Genomic DNA, 17,593 nt, shown 5'->3' with positions numbered 1-17,593 from the left:
AGTGAGCCATGTTCTTAGGCGTGTATATGATGCACCTCATTTCCAGCAGTATTGGGGTACATTTGTACTGTAAACACTGCACAGATAAGTTAATCAGACTCTGAAGAGTTTGTTATCTAAAATGATCTATACTGAACCGGAAGATCCTTTAGAGAACGCAAAGACAATTCCGTGTCAACTAATTTATAAGTAGATAAGATTAATTACCCACTAGACTCATAGTTCCATCCATGGGTCCCTGAATAGGCAGAAGTCCAGGAAATTAGTCTTGTTTTCAACATTTTGAGCATCCTGAAGGAAATGATAAATTTATTCCTGATAAGGGCACCTAGTCTAACTAAAATGTCTGATTCCTTTGCTTTAGGCTAGAATTCTGTCACCTCATTGCGGTAACACTGGTTATTATAAGCTGTTGACAGAGTTCTGGTTTGTCTCTGATCAGTTTCCAAAAAAGTGGAGCAGTGACTTCATTATGACGTTGTAAATGCAGTTTGGTAGACGACAGTTTGACAGAGGCATAAAAGCGAAGAGATAGTGAGAGGACAGTGGTGATAACAAGTTTAGAAACCGGGACTTCCCTGGTGGTCTAGTGGTTAAGACTCTGCCCTACCACTGCAGGGGATGTGGGTTCAATCCCTGGTCAGGGAACTAAGATCCCGCATCCTGAGGCCAAAAATAAAAAAAAAAAACAGCAAATTGTGGCCTCCAAAAAAAAAAAAAAGTTTAGAAACCATTGTCTTAAACCAGGAGATGAAGAGTGAGTGTGGGAAAGGGGAGCCTGTGGGAGAGCTCTGTATGGGTGGTGTCCGCTGACAGTAAGTCCAGTAAGGACAAGAGGGTGAGACGGCCTTCAGGGGTGCTTTCAGCCCACCTTCTCCGGGCGTGGGTCCTGGACCACCAGCAGCAGCAGCTGGGAACCCGTCACCCCACCCCAGACCTGTGCAATCAGAAGCTGGAGGTGGGACCCTGCCACCTGTGTTCTAACACACACTCCAGGTAGGTCTGCTGCAAGCTGAAGTTGGAGACCCCCTCGTGACAGTCAGACTAGTAGAAGGTTCAGAGTCAGAGAAAGCCCAAGAAGGTATGGCATACTGAGATGCGAGTAGGGCAGGTGGACCACGAGGGATGTGCCAGCCGACTAAGGCCAACGGGGTCAGAGGCGCTGTGGAGAACACCTGGGGGTGTGGGCGTGGCCGGCGCCCTGTGCACACCTGTTGGACCAGCAGCGTGAACAATTGTTGGATCATATCAGGAAACTGAGAGAACGAGACTGTGGACATGGATTGATTGTCTTTTACTTGGGAAATAGTTTTTTTTCGTTTGAGGACTATCAAGCTGGTGAGCCGGGTACTTGGGGGAGATGGAATATGTGGGTTACAGGGGCTCTGAGAGAAACTGGGAGGAGGTGGGAGATCTGGGAGGAGAAACCTGGATGTTGGAGGAGGCCTGCACTGAGATGGTGGTCATGTAAACAGGAGAGAGGCATGTTAAAGATAAAATTCTGAGATTAAAAAATAATAATAAAGCAGTTGCCAGGGTGCCTTGTTAAGCTTTTGTTCATGTGCTCTGTTGCCGTTATAATGCAGATGAAAGTGATCTGTGACTTGCCCCGGTTCTCATAAGCTTTTATGCAGCATTTAATGAAGTCATTTCTCCGAGGTGTGTGCGCTTGTGTGTGTTAAGTAGTGTATATTCTGCATGTCTTCTGAAGAAAGTCCGATCTTATTGATCCAGTGTTTTATGACTGTGAAGGCCCTTTCCTAACAGGATCCCACTTTTGCAACCTGCATTCAGCTGACAGTGTATCACAAAGCATTAATGCTGGTGAGTGGTGACCTGGTCTCCAGGCCGTCTCCTGGTAACGGGCCTCTTTTTAATGTAGTATCAGCGATACATTTTAAAAAGTAGGATAGATGGTTCATTTAAGAGGGTTTTATCATCAGTGTCTCTGGAATTCAAGTGAAATAAATTAAGTTAATGGGAAGCTCTTTTATAGCCTGTCATGGAAAAAAGTACATAATTTCTGTCACAATTTGCATGTATGGAGCTGCGAGAACAAACGATTAACGTTTATTCTGTCATGTTCTCGTAAAGTCCCAGCTAGTAGGGTCTAGCAAATTGAACTTGACATGAGATGATAGCGGCTGAGAAATACAGGCTTTTGGGCATGAGTTGGGGGCAGCACGATGCAGATGCTGAAGCCCAGGAGCCTTCATGAAGTTTCAGGAAGTCTGGGTGCCACCTGACCTCCTCACTCTTGATCGCTGATTGGGGAGCCCACAGAAAAGGAGAGCTGGTGGGTGGCAAACATCTTGTTTTCCACCTGCTGCTCTAGGCGGAGGGAGCGTCGCTGCAGAGAGGGAGGGGCCAAGCACCCATCTCACACCCTGAGCTTCCTGAAATTCACCGGTGGTCATCGTTTTCACTCAGTTGGAAGTTTTCTCCTCGCCAGCCTTAGGGTGAGCTGGGCGTCTGTGCTTCCATGTTTTGAGTCCGTGCCTTTTACAGAGGGTATGTGACCGCCCCCTCTGCTGTCTCCAGTGCTCCTGTAAGGTGGGCTAGTTGCCACCAGTACCCACTTCTTTGTGTGCTTGTGTTCTCATGAGCTCGGAGGTCTTTGTGTAAGTTCTGTCTTCGTGAGGTCCTTCTAACTCTGCACATGGCAACTTGGCGGGCAATGCACTCTAGGCCTGGAGGTGGGCTGATGACATCTGTGAGTTCTGAGGGTGGCAGGGGTATCAGACGGCGACACCTGCAGAGGGGAGCACGCTGCAGCAAGGTGGTTTGGTTAGCCGAGCATGGGACGCCCCAGTCTCCTCCTCTCAGGGACAGGTGTGTGTGCAGCCGTGTGCACGTGGGGCGGAAACTTGGTTTGTGTGAACTGCTTTCTCTTTTAAATGGCACATTCTCCCAAGAGGGGACTGTAGGAAGCCACCAGTGCCTTCACTTGAATTAGCAACCAGATAATTTCCCTCCTGGAGGGGCCTGCAAGGCACCCTGATGTAGAGTAATGGTACTCAGACCTTTTGGTCTCAGGGCCCCTTTTGTATATGCTTAGAAATTAAAGACCAAAAAAGCTTTTTTTTTTTTTTTTTCGGTTTGTGGGTTGTATCAATATTTGTTGTATTGCAAATTAAACTGAGAAATTTAAAAAGTATTAATTCTTTCATAACAGTTTTAATAAATACAATTCACACATTTTTTAGTGAAAGATAACTTTTCAAAAAATTATGGCATTATTTGATAGGTTTTGCATATTTCCTTAATTTCTGGATTCTCTCAGTTGCTTTTGCATTTCGTTCTGTTACAGGGTGTTTCGGTGAATGTATATGAAGTAAAATACCTACAATTACAGTACAATTGTACAATACAATACAATACAATTACAAATACAATTACAATGTATATGAAGTAAAATACCTACAATTACAATACATATCAGTGGTAATACGATGTGTATTGGATCTTCACCTTTACCACGATATGTATTGTAATTGTAGGTGTTCTTCTTTGATGCTGTGCCAGAACTTGTCGAGCAGCACTTTTCTTCACGTTCGTCAGCACAGTGTAGACTCTGACCCCGTCCCAGTAAACCGTTTGAACTTTGTTTCACCAAGATGCTTTGGTTTCCCTTGCACTTGGTGGCTTTGGTAGTATTATGCCAGCTGAGCTACACAGACCTTCCAGCTGTCGACAGATTTCATTATCCAGCATCAAAAACGTACATTTGTTACTCTCCTTTCTGATCTCCTTGGGGAAACTGAAGCTCTTGGTGGCCAAGAGAGGTTTCCCAAGATTCTAAGGTTTTTTGAAAGCCTGGATTTTATCACCAACAAGAGCTACAAGTTGTTTTCCCTACAGTGACCGGTTCACTTCATTCATTTTTAGGAAAATATCTGCCATATACCCGGTGTGAATGCCCTTAGTTTTCTGTCAGTGGTTCCATGCGAAAGTGTCCAGTTTAGCTCATAACCCGGGGTGGTTACACAAGTGCTTTGCCCAGGGCAGCAGAGATGCTTGATGTGTGTTTTCATAGAGCAGAGTGCCAAGATGCGCGGTCCAAGGTTGGGATTTAGTGAAGTGAGTGATGTTTATTGCTTCATCGAGGATATTCTTAAGTGAGATGGCCTTTTAAACACACTGCACATGAGTGGCAGTGCCTGCCGTCTGGTGTCCACACTTAGGCACCAGCAGATTCCCCCACTGTTGCTTTTGTGCCCACCGTTACTGGGGGGTAGCAGTGCAGTGGAAAAGACATGTAATGTCTTGGTATCATCAGGACCAGCTTTGACTTTATGGACCACCTGACGTGGGGGTGGAGATGTCTCAGGGTCTGCGAGTAATGCTTTGAGAACCTGTGCCGTGGAAGTCAGACTGTGGACACAGAACCAGTGTGGAGTTCTGGTCCATCAGTTGATACTGGCCATGTGGCCCAAGCAAGACTGCTTAGCCCTTCTAAGCCTTGTCTTCTCACCTAGAAAAGGAAGACATGACCATCTTTATGGTTGTTGTGAAGACTGATGGGAGAACTAAGGAAAATATGCCTTCTTTGGTGCCTGGTCCATACTAGGTGCCAGTAACAGTTATTTTCCTTTTGCTCTTGGGACATTGTGAAGGCACTGGGGACAGGAGCATGGTGCAAGATGGAGAGATGGAAAGGAAGGGTCAGTGTACCGTAGGATGGGCCTGCAGCCCACATGCCCTTCTTTCTGGCTTGCACCTCCTGGAGGAAAGGGGAAAAGAGTGGGAGGAAACAGCTCTTAGGGTCTCTGGATGCTGCTGTTCTTTGTGTGTGACCCAGTGTTGTTGAAGCTAAAGAGCCAACTTCTCTGAGAATTAGCAGTGTCTTCTGATGGCTCTCATCTTCTGGGCATCTTTACAGATAATCCTGGCTCAGCCTTAGAGGCCTCCATAGTGGAGGACTGGAAGCCATTCACAGCTGGGAAAGCAGAGTCTCAAGGATGAGACAGTGTTTCTGCTAGACCTGTGCCCTACTGAAATCTAAATGCAGTCTAAGACTAAGTTCTTTCCCATTCTAAAGAAATTCTAGAGCATGATTTTGTCACAGCTAGGTGAGATCTGAAATTCTCAAAACCTAATTCACTTCAATTTTTTTAAATGAACATTAATCTGATAGTAGTTGGAAGACCGTGACCCAACTCCAGTAAAGCTGACATTCCCTGTCCAGGCAGGATCACAGTGCATGTGAAGATAGTGGCTTCTTTATCACATACATCTTTACTGCAATCTTAGAGGTGGAAAAAATGCAGTGGAAATTCAGCTTTCAGAATAAAAGTCTGTGGTGTTGACCTCCTTATTCCGGCCATTTGTCCCTGGGGTTAAATGTCAAGCCCCAGTGTGTAGCGATGCTCTGGGAGAGCTCCTGCTAGCTCAGTGATGCAAGCAGCAGACTTGTCTCCATTCCAGGTCCCAGGCCACCAGCAAGGACTGCTTCTCCAGGATAGAGCCATGCCTTTACATCTGCAAGAATAAAATTTCAAGTGGAGTGGCCCTGTGCCTGTTTTAAATGACCTTTTGTTCTCTCTGCTGATGGTTTCACTTTGAATATCAGATCCTCAGATTGAATGTATTTTATTGATAAACTTTCTCTGTCCCCAAGAGAGAAAGGACCCATGCACCTCCAAGACAGAGAGGGATGTTTGTGTTCCTCCTCCTCATCACGTGTAAGATCCGTGATGGGGGATCTGGGGATGTGACCCCACCTGTGTCAGAGAATCCAGTGTGGCAAAAGGGTTGCTGAACAGCATGTTTTGCTGCTTCCCAGAGTGGTGACCTTGAGCAGGTCCCTCACTTTGTCGGGTCCCAAATTCCTTTATAAGCCAGGCTTAGGGCAGGGCTGGTTGTTTGCTGCAGGGGTGGATGACTGTGAGGCTTTAAGAACCCAGGAAGTTCTCAGTGAGTTCAAAGGCAGGAAAACACTGGTGAGTGGCCAGCACAGAGATCCAGCCCTCTTGTGGCCCTGAACGTTGGCCCTCCAGTCAGACCGCTCCATCATGGTATTGGGCTAATCTTTCTGTGCTTCAGTTTTTCCATCTGCAAGTAAGCATCACAATACCTTCTGCAACACTCCCTGCCTCTGAAGGATTAACTGAAGTGATGGTAAAGCTGAAGGGCAGAGCCCAGCTTCTGGCCCCAGGGGGACGCTCGGTCCCGGGGAGCTCGTCACTCATCAGGGCTACAGCAGGCTTTCCCTGTGTGTGAGCAAGTTAGGTTTCAGGGAGCTCAACTAGATGTGTGGTTTCTCAAAGCCTTGTAGGAAACCTCATGTTGTAAAGCAGCCGTCATTCAGTGGGGTAGGGTGGCAGGTCCTGGGGAGGCTGGCCAGAATAGGACAGCCCCTCAGTCTGTGGATGTGCTCGGTCCAGGGAGCCTGCAAGGGAGAGTCCTCTAGGTTCTTGGGAGAAAGGTTGTGAAAGCTGATGGGGTCTTCTCCATGCTGTGAGGGTGTGGGTTGTAAAAATTCTCTAACATCCTTGGCAAAATTGTATCTGAAGTGTGACCATGACGATCTTGACATGGAGAATAGCACAGAGAGATGCCTGAACTGCTCCTCAGATGTGGACCGTCCTTAGTTCTTGAGGAGATCGTTGGCGGGTGCTTTCCTGAGCAGAACAGGTACAGATGTCTGTATCTGGTTGACCTGGATGCAAGGCCTGTGGCAGTTGTTGGGTCAGGTGTGCCATGGTGGCAGATCAGGGGCTGCGAGTCTGAAGACCTGGGTCCTAAGCCCCGGTCCCGGCTCTGCCACTGCCTGCTGTTTGACCTCGGGCAGGTCCCTTCATGTCCCTGACCTGAGGTCTGAGACCCGAAGGGTGGGGAAGAGGCTGCTCATCTCGAAGTGCTCACTTCACCAGGGGCTTCATGAGGCTCAGAGAAGAACGTCCTGGTGAACTGCTTTACCACCAAAGTGCAAGTATTAATGTAACAAATGGTTGCCGGTAACCAAGCTCTGACCCTCCTAATGAAATATTTTCTTTCTCAGTGATGTTACAGCCTTTCGATTATGATCCCAATGAGAAAAGTAAACACAAGTTTATGGTTCAGTCTATGTTTGCTCCAACTGACACTTCTGATATGGAAGCAGTAGTAAGTACTGAATGCTTTTTTTTTTTCTCCAGTAATTAAAAAAAAAAAAATAGGTGCAGAATTGTGGGTGCATGCATTTCAAAATATGTCAAAATTGTTTTTAAAGGGGAATGGTGCTTTTCAGGAGGTTTGTACTTTGCCTTTATGGGTTTCTAGAACTTTGATTTTAACATTTTATGTAACTTTTAGAACACTCTTCTGACTTTTCTGGTATCTGACTCTTCTGGTTTCCTTCAGCAGTTCCTTGTTCTGGTGGGTTGTGTCTTGAATGGTCTAAGGGTTCTCTACCTTCACCCCCTTCCCTCCCCCTACAGATAAGGGCAATTTTTATTCTAGAAAACGCTTTCTGCCTCTTCCTCCCGATCCCCCAGAATCTAGAGGGATGCGGGAGAGTTGAATACTAAATATCCTTCAATCCTTTAGGCTTTTTTCGCCCTGCTTGGTTCTAGTAAGTGCCATTCTTTGTGTTTTTATTGTTGTATCCCTGCCCCCCCCCCCGGCCCCTCCCCCAGATTCCTTCAATTTTTCCACCCTCCTCCCCTTAAATATGTGTTCAACTCCATCTTTTCATTTTGGTAAAAATAAGTTGACTTCATTTTCATAAAATAAGTAGTTGATACCTTATAGTTGGGCCTCCATTGCTCTGGGTTCTGCTCTGTGGGTGTGAAGTGCTGGCAGCGGCAGCATCTTCTATGAAGGACTTGAGCGTCCACGGACTTTGGTCGCCATGGGGACAGAGCCCCACAGCCAGTCCCCTGTATTGATTTTTCTAGAAGATGATTATAATGGCAGTTCTACCCCCAGCTTTTTACACGCGTGAATCAATCAGCAGGCATCCTGGTGCTGTGAGAGTCTCAGTATACTGATAGACCCCTAATATCCACAGCCCAGGGAGGGCAGACTGTCTAGTCCTCACAGTTTGGAAAAGAAGGGCAGGACTGCCTCAACATTTTCACCACTTTCCAGATCATCAAGTGAAACTTAGAGACTGGTGTTGTCCAAGGAATGCCTACAAATTCGAGTTAGCTAGGATTCACACTATGTTATTTTTTTTCTCTTTCAAAGTTTTATTTGAAGTACTGTTTCATGCACATCCTACCTTCAGGCCCCTGTGTGACCACACAGCCATTTCTTTCAGTTTTATAAAAGCATAGCTGACCACCTTCATGCTTAACTCCGTGTAACTCCTGGGCAGGAAGTGAGGGATAAATGAGACATTTGAGGTTTCACAGAGACCAGCGATCATAGGCTTTGTGTTAACATTCCTTCTCATAGAAATAATTATGGATACATTCACTGCTTTCACTTCCTGGAACATGGTGTGTCACTTCAAGTTACCTTGTGTGATCAAAAAAATGTATGGCAAATGCACCACGTGGACTCTCCAAGAATATGTTCTGTTTGGCTTCGCTGCATGGCTTGGTGAAAGAGCATGGCCTTGGGTGTCTTGAGTGTGAAGCTGACTCTGCCTTTTACTAACATTGTGGCCTTGGGCAGTTTTCATTAACTTTCTTGAGGGTTTGGTCATGTGTAAAATGGGGGGAAAAACCTAGTTCCCAGGGCTGTCGTGGGACTAAATGTGCTGTATGTAGAGCGCGAGGCAGTGTCTGGCAGCTGTCTTACCTGAGTGCTGCTACAGGCCAGGCCTCAGTGTACAGTAAAAGTGAATTTTACTTTCTTTCGTGATAATGTTCATAACAATTAAAAAATGAGATGTACTTTGTTGGAAATCTGGGATACATACAAACAAGCAAAAATAAAACTATGTGACCTGTAGTTTGTTCATACTAGACCCAACCACCGTTAGTGAGAGCCTGGTGCTTTTTCTTTACTTTAAAATATTATTCTTCATATTTTTGATGTACTGAAAGTTGAAAAAACAGTAGTGCCTATTCTTCTAACCTTTACTAAGATCACCTTTTAACAATTTGCCACGTTTGCTTCTTCTCTGTCCTAAACTTTGTTTTTTGCTGAGTTTCCTAACTGTAAGATGCACTGTTCATGAAACTTCACCATCCCTGAATGCATTGTAACAAGGGCAGGCTCTTTCATAGACTCAGTTCTGTTGAGTAGCCTGTCACTCGTGGCTAAGAGGCTTAACATTAATTCAATAATGTGTTTAAGAGAGAAGCCCATATTAGCATTTCCCAGTTCAAGAGATGGCCTTTCGTTGGTGTTCTACTAGTGCACACTCATCCTGTTTACAGTCCAGACCAAGTGCCTTGTAGAATGTCCCACATTCTGGATTTATCAAATGATTCCCTCATGACTAAATTCAGGTTCGGTATTTTTGGTTTTTTGCAAGGCAGTGTCCTTTGTGCATCATGTCCCTCCTTTGGTGACACCAGGTCTGATTATGTGGTTAGGGTGGTGACTGCCACCTCTGTCCAGTGCAGAGCACGTCTGCCCCGGTGGGTAAGGGGTGGTCTGTGATACGCAGAGCAGTCAGACCCTCGAAGATCACTGGACTGCCTGCCTGCCAGCAGGCTTTCACGCGGCGACTTCCAGCACACTGAGATGACCCTTGCCTGAAGGTCTTACGGTACACGCACACACGCGCATGTATCTGTACACACGTGTGTGTGCGTGCAGAGGAGCGGTCTTACGGTACGTGCACACACGCGCATGTATCTGTGCGCACGTGTGTGTGTGCATGCAGAGGAGCAGTCTTACGGTACGCGCACACATGCGCATGTATCTGTGCACACGTGTGTGCGCGCGCGCAGAGGAGCGGTCTTACCGTATGCGCACACACACGCATGTATCTGTGCACACGTGTGTGTGCGCGTGTGCAGAGAAGCGGTCTTACCACACGCACACACACACGCATGTATCTGTGCGCACGTGTGTGCGCGCGCAGAGGAGCAGACTTAAAAGACTGCTTGCGGTTTCTTCATTTATATCCTGTGAATTTTCCCCATGTAATTAAACACTCTTCGGTATCCCTTGAATGGCATGCTGTTCCATGACTGTGCCCACCATGGCTTACTTTGGCGTTCCTGTTTTGCTTGACACAGATTATTTCCCATTTTTGACTTTTGGTACCTGTTGCTCTCTCTGCCTCCTGCATGGTTCTGGGGTCAGGGTGGGGGAATTCGTTCCTTTTGCTGTATCACCTTCTTGCTATGTTGGTTTACTCTATAATTCTCAGGACATCTGGGATTCCTGTTCTCCTCTGCCAAAACGAGGAGCAGTAAGCCAGGAGTGCCTCCTCCCAGAACATGGATTTAATCAGGAACATGTTCCTACCAGCAGGCTGAGGGAGTGGTGGTCAGCCCAGACAGTAGGGGTCACAGAGAGTGTGGCCTTCCCATTCCCATGCCCTGCTGGTAGTTGGCAGTGTTCTAAAAGCACCTCCAAGTAGTATGGGCTTCCGCTTAGAAAGACATGCCCTGCAAAGTAAGTTGTATTTTCTTAAGGAGAGCCCAGATGTCCTTAGGCCATCCAGATGCAGGCTAGAAGATTCCTCTGGGTCCAGTGGTGGTCTTCTCTGTCCTGTGTGCTTTTCACAGCCTGGCGACAAGGAGCGTTGGTGGACACAGAGGAGTCAGGCAGCATTACTGGGGCTGGTGAAGAATAATCAATATTCAGGGGAGCTGGTGTATTTAATCTTGTCACGTTAAAAATATTGAAATCTCAGCAGACTTAAGTTCTTTATTTGATGTACATCAGGGCTTTCTCATTAAGCGTATTTTTCTGAAATTGTCAGTTATAAGAAGAAAATCATTCTTCTAGCAGCTTTATAATATCCTGATTATTGAATTTAAATTGTTTTAGTGGAAGGAGGCAAAACCGGAAGACCTTATGGATTCAAAACTTAGATGTGTGTTTGAATTGCCAGCAGAAAATGATAAACCAGTAAGTATGTTTATAGTTAACAATAATTGAATGTTGCAAGCTGATACTTATTTGCATACCATCTCCTGCAAAACCAAGATTTAAGTTGGCAAATTATTTTCCTTCTTCTGATGTATGAAGAGAAAAATAAGCTGAAGTCAACAAATAAGTGGGCCTTTGTGAAATCTGCCTTTGGAAGATTCACAGAAAGAACTCATTGAAACATTTTTTTGCCTTTGAAAAGCAGAACCTGTTGAAATGTCATAAAGTCCGAAGAGCTTCTTTGACTTGGGCAAAGCTCTAGGTTGCTGTAATATTTAACAGTGGGAAAGACAAAAACGGAATAATTTGCCATTTATCCTGGTGCTTGATGGACAGGTGGTGGTGAGCGCGCAGCTCCTCCTGTTCAGTGCTGTCTGCAGGCTTCCCGGTCTGCACTGAGCACCAACTGTCTACCTCTTGAACCCCAGATTCTCTTCAGTCAAAAGGTGCTTTTAGATGAGGGTTTCTCACCCTCAGCCCTGCCGGCTTTCGGGCCAGGAGCCCTTCGCTGTGGGACTGTCCTGTGCCTTGCAGGGTGTGCTGCGGCACCCTTGACCTCACCCCAGTAGCGTCCCTGGTCGTGGCAACCTGAAGCGTCTCTGCATGTCGCCTGGTACGCCCTTCCTGAGGCAGAGTCAGTTCTCGTTGAGAATCACCCCCTATGCTGCCTGAGCACTGAGGGTAAGAAGTGACTCCCTCCCAGCTGCCGGCTCACTTTTCTTTGTGTGAAACCAAAGCATGAGCCTGGTTGGCATGGACCTCCCTTCACCCTAGTCAGAAAACTTAAACTGTGTTAACACAGTTTAAAACCCATGCAGAATATTAAACCACCCTGGCTGTTAATAGCTGGTGGTGGGAATAGAAATGTTCAAGCTCTCAACGTTATCCATAACGATCTCCAGGAATGCTGATGCTTTGTGTCAAAACTACTTAGCATTTTTTTCTGGCTCACTAATTGACCACCATCACTATCCCATTTCTTTGAAAGAGTGGTGGTCGTCTTTCCTTTTTCCCTTCCCTCTTGCCACAGCGTGTTCTGCCAGTTATGTATAGTTGAGGACTGTATTCTGGCCCCAGCTGTGCACTTGGAGGTTAGCTCTGTGTGTTGAGGTCTTGCCTGCCAGGGCCTCACTCCTCTCCCCTGGGAGACTAAGGGTAGAGCTCGCTGTTCTCCGTTTGCCGCATGGACCCCCGAGGGCTTCCGTGCTTCCCCTGCCCCCACGTACTCACTCATCCCCAGTGGGTCTCCAGAGGGGGTCACAGCACAGTCGTGGCTGGGTAAGTGAGGAACACATTGCCTCCCCAGGTTGAAATACCGTAGACACTGAATTTGTTGCACTTTCATCCCATCTCTGCAGTTGTCTAAGTTCAGGAGACAGATCACCCTCTGGGTCACGTCCCCTCTGGCCTTCTGCTCCCGCCCAGCCAGTCTGGGGGATGTTTGTGTCTTTGTAGTGACGGTAATTTGTGGTTGATGATTCCTGAGCTTGCACAGCTATGCTCTGCTGATTTTTCATGGCAGGAATTTGATAGTGCAGTGCGCACGGGCCCTTTTCTCTTTCTTTGAAGTATTAGTCTCAGCCAGACTTCAATATTTGCCCTCATCTATAATTTCTGGAGCCCAGTTTTAGATTATGAAGATACTACGTGATAAAGTGATCCGTTTTAAAAGTAAATGTGACATTGTACAGTTTGGATGAAACGCTGCCTTGGGTGGTGTCTGCTGAGAACTACTTTACTTTGCATGAAGAAGTCCTTTAATACGTGGTTGGTGACACTTGGGCTTTCATTTATTTCTGAACAGCATGATGTAGAAATAAATAAAATTATACCCACAACTGCATCAAAGACAGAAACACCAACGGTGTCTAAAGCTCTGAGTTCCTCCTTGGATGACACTGAAGTTAAGAAGGTGATGGAAGAGTGTAAGAGGCTGCAGAGCGAAGTCCAGAGGCTTCGGGAGGAGAACAAGCAGTTCAAGGTAATGGCAGTTTATTTCCTGATCATCTCCAGGGAATGGGGGCTTGCTACTGTGGTCTTGGGTGAGGAGGTTGAACACCGAATTTGTGGAGTTGTCTTGTATTTGCATGTTTTTCCTCCAGGCTGAAGTTTCTGTACCTTTCCTAAGGTTCTCAAAACAATCCTTGGACACACGCCCACATGCATCCCAAATTAAGAACCATTGTCCCTTGAGCAGTAGTTTTTCAACTATTTAAACTCTTGTCCCCTCATAAAAAGACAGCAGACAAACAAGAAATCCATTAGTGTAAAGTGAAATTAAAAAAACAACAATGGTTATCTTGAGTTCACATTTTCAAGCCCCTGTTCCATCCCCATTGGATGAGAATCTTTTTGAAGAGAGTAAAGACTGATCTGTATTCTGTTTCAAGGCAATCATCATTCTGATTTTTTAGTATCCTAAATAGATCAGCAGTAGGGTCTCATCCTCTATCAGTATGGTCAGGAGACTGGAGCTGGGGTGCTGTCACATCCATGGGGGAGATTACAGAGAACCAGGGGCTCCAGCTTGTGGCCCTAGACCTGGCGAGTGGCCCTGGCTTTGCAGGGTGGCCCTGGCGTTGGGGGGTGAGGTTGCACTGGTGCTGGAGCGAGGCAGGTGTGCTACTCTTGGCTTTGGAGGCCTGCGGTAGTGTGGAAGTGGCCAGCCAGACTTGGACACTCTGTGTAACGTAGTCCGTCACAGCGGCTTCTGGCCTGTGTTTGCAAAACCCTGTTAAGGCCCCTTCCAGTGTTGAAAGTATGCCTTTCATACACAGGATTAAAGAGAGCGTTTCTGAACATCTGATTGTAGGATCTTTTGTTGCAGCTTAAGTCTTGAGGCCGATCTGTTCTTTTCATCTTGATCATGTCCCCAGCTACCATAGATTGTCACTCTGACTGCATAGCACCAGGTACACACCATAAATTCACTGCAGGTGACTCTTCCTTCTCTTACTCTGATGAGGGAGGAGACACAGCGGGGCCAGCAGGGTTTAGGAAGTGGCATCCTCGTCTTTCTCTGCAGTAATCATGATTTGCCTCATTCAGTGACTGCTGTTAGTATGGAGTAAATTATGAAGCTGACACTCTACTTTTGGCTAAAAGTCTAAGATACGCCTAAAGCTTCTTCTCGAATGTATTTCTCTTCTGTGCCATTTAAAGTGATAAATAGGTGGAAATAGCTTCTATATAAACCCAATAAAATAAATGCTGTATTTTGCTGTGCCCCCCCCCCCTTTTTTTTAAGTTAATCGAATAGCACCAGTCATTTATCAGCACACAGCAATATTGGCCATACCCCACGAGCAAAGTGTCTTTAAAATATTATCAGACCAGTCTTGACATTAGAAGATTCTTCATCTTGCAAAACAAGGATTTCTTGTTTTGTGTTCTTTCATACTTTGATTTGGCCACACATTTCCTAAGACCCTCTTGTGTGCCCAGCACTGTGGGATACAGACATGGGTGGTCCCTGCCCTTAAGATAAGCCCCAGAGTAGCCAGGAAGACACAGCCACAGATACTGATAATCCCACAGACGTGGCCTTGAGTGTCATGGGAGGTGGGCTCAAGGGGCTGGCTGTCTCTTGTCGTCAGATCTATCAGACACTTGATGAGTGTGAACGAACTGAAGGAGAAGAAAAGAAAGTGCAGCTGTTGTGGAGGGTGTCAGGGATGGATTGAGGGTAATTAGAACAGGAAGGCCTTGATGTGTGTCCTATTTGGGATTGTGAAGAAAGGAAAAGTGTCAATTCTCACAGGTCTGTGTAGGTGGGGAAAATGTGGCCAAGTTATCTTCATATGTAGGAAAAAGATTGTTTCTTCTTTGGTAGAAATTCCATGCATTAAATAGAAAATATTTGAGATGTGTTATGCAGTTCAGTAATACTTTGATATTACAGACATCCCATTTTCAGTCCAGCAGTCTCCATGTAACTCACCAAGTATCAACCATGGAGCTCTACATTTAAAAGCATCCAGGTCCCCTACTTGGTCATTTCTTGGGATTCTTTTCTGTGAAGAACTTTTTTCTATAAATCTCAGAGAACCACATTAGTGCCCTGCCTTAGACAAAGGGACCAGCAGACTGTGGTGGATGCATGGAGGAAGAGGGACCTCAAGCCAGTCTCTTCTCTGTAGGCTGTTTCTCCATTTGCAAAATGAGGAGGTGGGGACCATATCGTGTGATGGAGTCTGGGCGTAACTCCCTGCCCACCCCCTCCCCAGCCCCCACCAAACCTCTGCTAAGCTGTACAGCTGCCTTCCGCTTCTGGTGCCTTGGACTGTCTTTGAAATGTGTCTTTGCTCCGCAGGAGGAAGACGGCCTTCGGATGAGGAAGACAGCACAGAGCAACAGCCCCGCTCCCGCGTCAGCCATGGCTGGGAAGGAGGAGGGCCTGAGCACCCGGCTGCTGGCGCTTGTCGTCCTCTTCTTCATCGTTGGCGTGATCATAGGGAAGATCGCCTTGTAGAGGCAGCATGCGAGCCGGGGATTGGATTGATGGGTCCGCCATAGTGTGGGATTTAAATTTATCATAACCATGTGTAAAGAGAAATTAATGTATGATGACATCTCACAGGTCTTGCCTTTAAATTACCCCTCCCCGCTTGTGTGCGCCCGCGTGCACACATGCACACACACACACAAATAGAACATAATATAACAATCTTTTAGAAAGTTTAAAATGCATAGTAAATGATTGGGGCAAAGAGTGAACCTTATTAATGACAAGGGAAACCATGATTAAATGGTAATGGCATGTTGTAAATGTCATTTTAAGCGTCCATAGCCTTGGTCCACGTTGCTGGATTTCCTCTCTGCAAACATGACACTCTTCCCTGTCTGTTGGTGCTGGCCTCTGGGAAGCTGGAGCCCACCCTGTCGATGTCCTTCCCCGTGCCACTCACTCACTGTGGGCAGCCTCTCCATGCCCACCCCGGCCATCAGTTCCTGGGGACTGATGAACAGGGCCTGAAGGCACCAAGAACGGCGCTGTGGCAGCATCGGCTGTGCTCATCAGCAGTGGGGAGTGTGTGTTGCTGATTGACCCGACGCTCTGGAAGTCAAAGTCATTGAATGCTGTTCTCTTCAAGGGACCAAGCTAGCTAACTATTGGTTCATGTAGTGAGATTGAATTATTATTCAGAGATGTTTAATGCATATTTAACTTATATAATGTATTTCATCTCATGTCTTCTGTCACAAGATTATAATTAATTCTGTGGCCTAAAACCCACCTGTGCTACCTAACACCATGGAGTGAAGCTGGCGTTGCTGCCGAAGGTTCAGGGCTGTGTGCGCGCATGTGCACGCACGCACGCGCGCGCACACACACGGAGGTGTGCTTGTGGGAACGTTGGAGAACAACTGCCAGGAAATGTTTTCTGTGTAGATAAGTAATAGGCACCGTGGGGAGAGGACTCTCAGTAGCGGCAGTCAGCTCGAGGTCACTGTCTAGGGGAAAGGGTAGCCGGTCCCTGTGCTGTCTTTCTCTGCTTCTCACCACCACCCACACTTCAGCACCCATGCCCCAGTGTGGTCCTGACCTTCCCAGGCAGCCCTGACTTGGAATCAGGGCGAGAGAGGCAGGCAGCAGAGGGGCCGGGGAGAGGGAGCCAGCTAGGCGGGGCCGGGGCGTGGGGGGTGGTGCGGGAGGGGCTTCGAGAGGAACTTTGGATGAGCCGTCAAGTAGTGATGGAGAGCTTGACTGTGAATTAATTTTATGCCGTAAAAGACCAATCCAATTCTGTTTGACTATGTAGCATCTTAAAAAGAAAAAAAAAAAATAAAGCCCCCAAATTAAGAGATCTTTTGTCATTTTGTCACTTTTGCTAAGTGGGTTGGGGGTACTATTTTTATCATTATTATTTTGTCATTGGAAGGTTGATTTAAAAATGACCCCTATCTAAAAAGAAAAATGACCCTATGGATGAGAAATACGTATGTTTACATGCTGAGCACTCTTGGTAAACATTGAACAGACCTAGTTCCCAACCACAGACCCATTGCATGAAGCTGTGGAATCCCTGCCAGCAGTTATAAGTTAGTCTCCAGTGTCCATTCCGTGTGGATCCAGATACTTAAGAAAAGGGGTGAGAAGACTGAGCAGGGAAGTGTGTGCGTTCTGCCAGCTTCTGTTAAGTGTAGCAGTTGCAGCAGGTTAATCTTTGTGTGATAAATCTGCTGCAACTCCTGGCCTTGAAAGGGCAGTGCTTCGGAGGGCCTCACATCATGCCTGGGACTCCCCAGGTGTCTCAGCGGTAAAGAGCCTGCCTGCCAGTGCAGGAGCCGCCAGAGATGCAGGTTCAGTCCTTGGGTCAGGGAGATCCCCTGCAGGAGGAAATGGCTACCCACTCCAGTTTCTTGCCTGGAGAATCCCATGGACAGAGGAGCCTGGCTGGCTACAGTCCATGGGGTCTCAAAGAGTTGGATGTGCCTGAGCACGCACAAATAGTGCCTGTGGCTGTAGTGCAGTCCCATTTCCTTAGATCAGGAGTCGGAAGACTTTTCCTTCAAGGAGGTTGCCGTGTGTGCCAATAAAACTTTATTCACAAGAACAGCTGCTGGGATCTGGCCCATGAGACAAATTTGCTGGTGCCTGTATCAA

General features: G+C 46.7%; 1 protein-coding gene across 1 annotated transcript in view; it reads left to right on the top strand.

Annotated features, from left to right (window-relative positions):
- The window catches only part of VAPB (VAMP associated protein B and C), a 47,485-nt gene extending 30,694 nt beyond the window's left edge, over window positions 1–16,791 (top strand). The window contains 4 exon segments of the mRNA NM_001082423.1: window positions 7,004–7,107; window positions 10,885–10,965; window positions 12,791–12,967; window positions 15,299–16,791. Coding sequence (NP_001075892.1) covers window positions 7,004–7,107; window positions 10,885–10,965; window positions 12,791–12,967; window positions 15,299–15,457 — 521 coding nt within the window. The 3' untranslated portion in view covers window positions 15,458–16,791.
- The last annotated feature ends 802 nt before the right edge of the window (window positions 16,792–17,593 follow it).

Source organism: Bos taurus, chromosome 13 (genome assembly GCF_002263795.3).
Source record: "Bos taurus isolate L1 Dominette 01449 registration number 42190680 breed Hereford chromosome 13, ARS-UCD2.0, whole genome shotgun sequence".
In the NCBI taxonomy this organism is placed as follows: domain Eukaryota; kingdom Metazoa; phylum Chordata; class Mammalia; order Artiodactyla; family Bovidae; genus Bos; species Bos taurus.
Note: the sequence above shows the minus strand (reverse complement) of the source record. Positions and strands in the feature narration are given on the sequence as shown.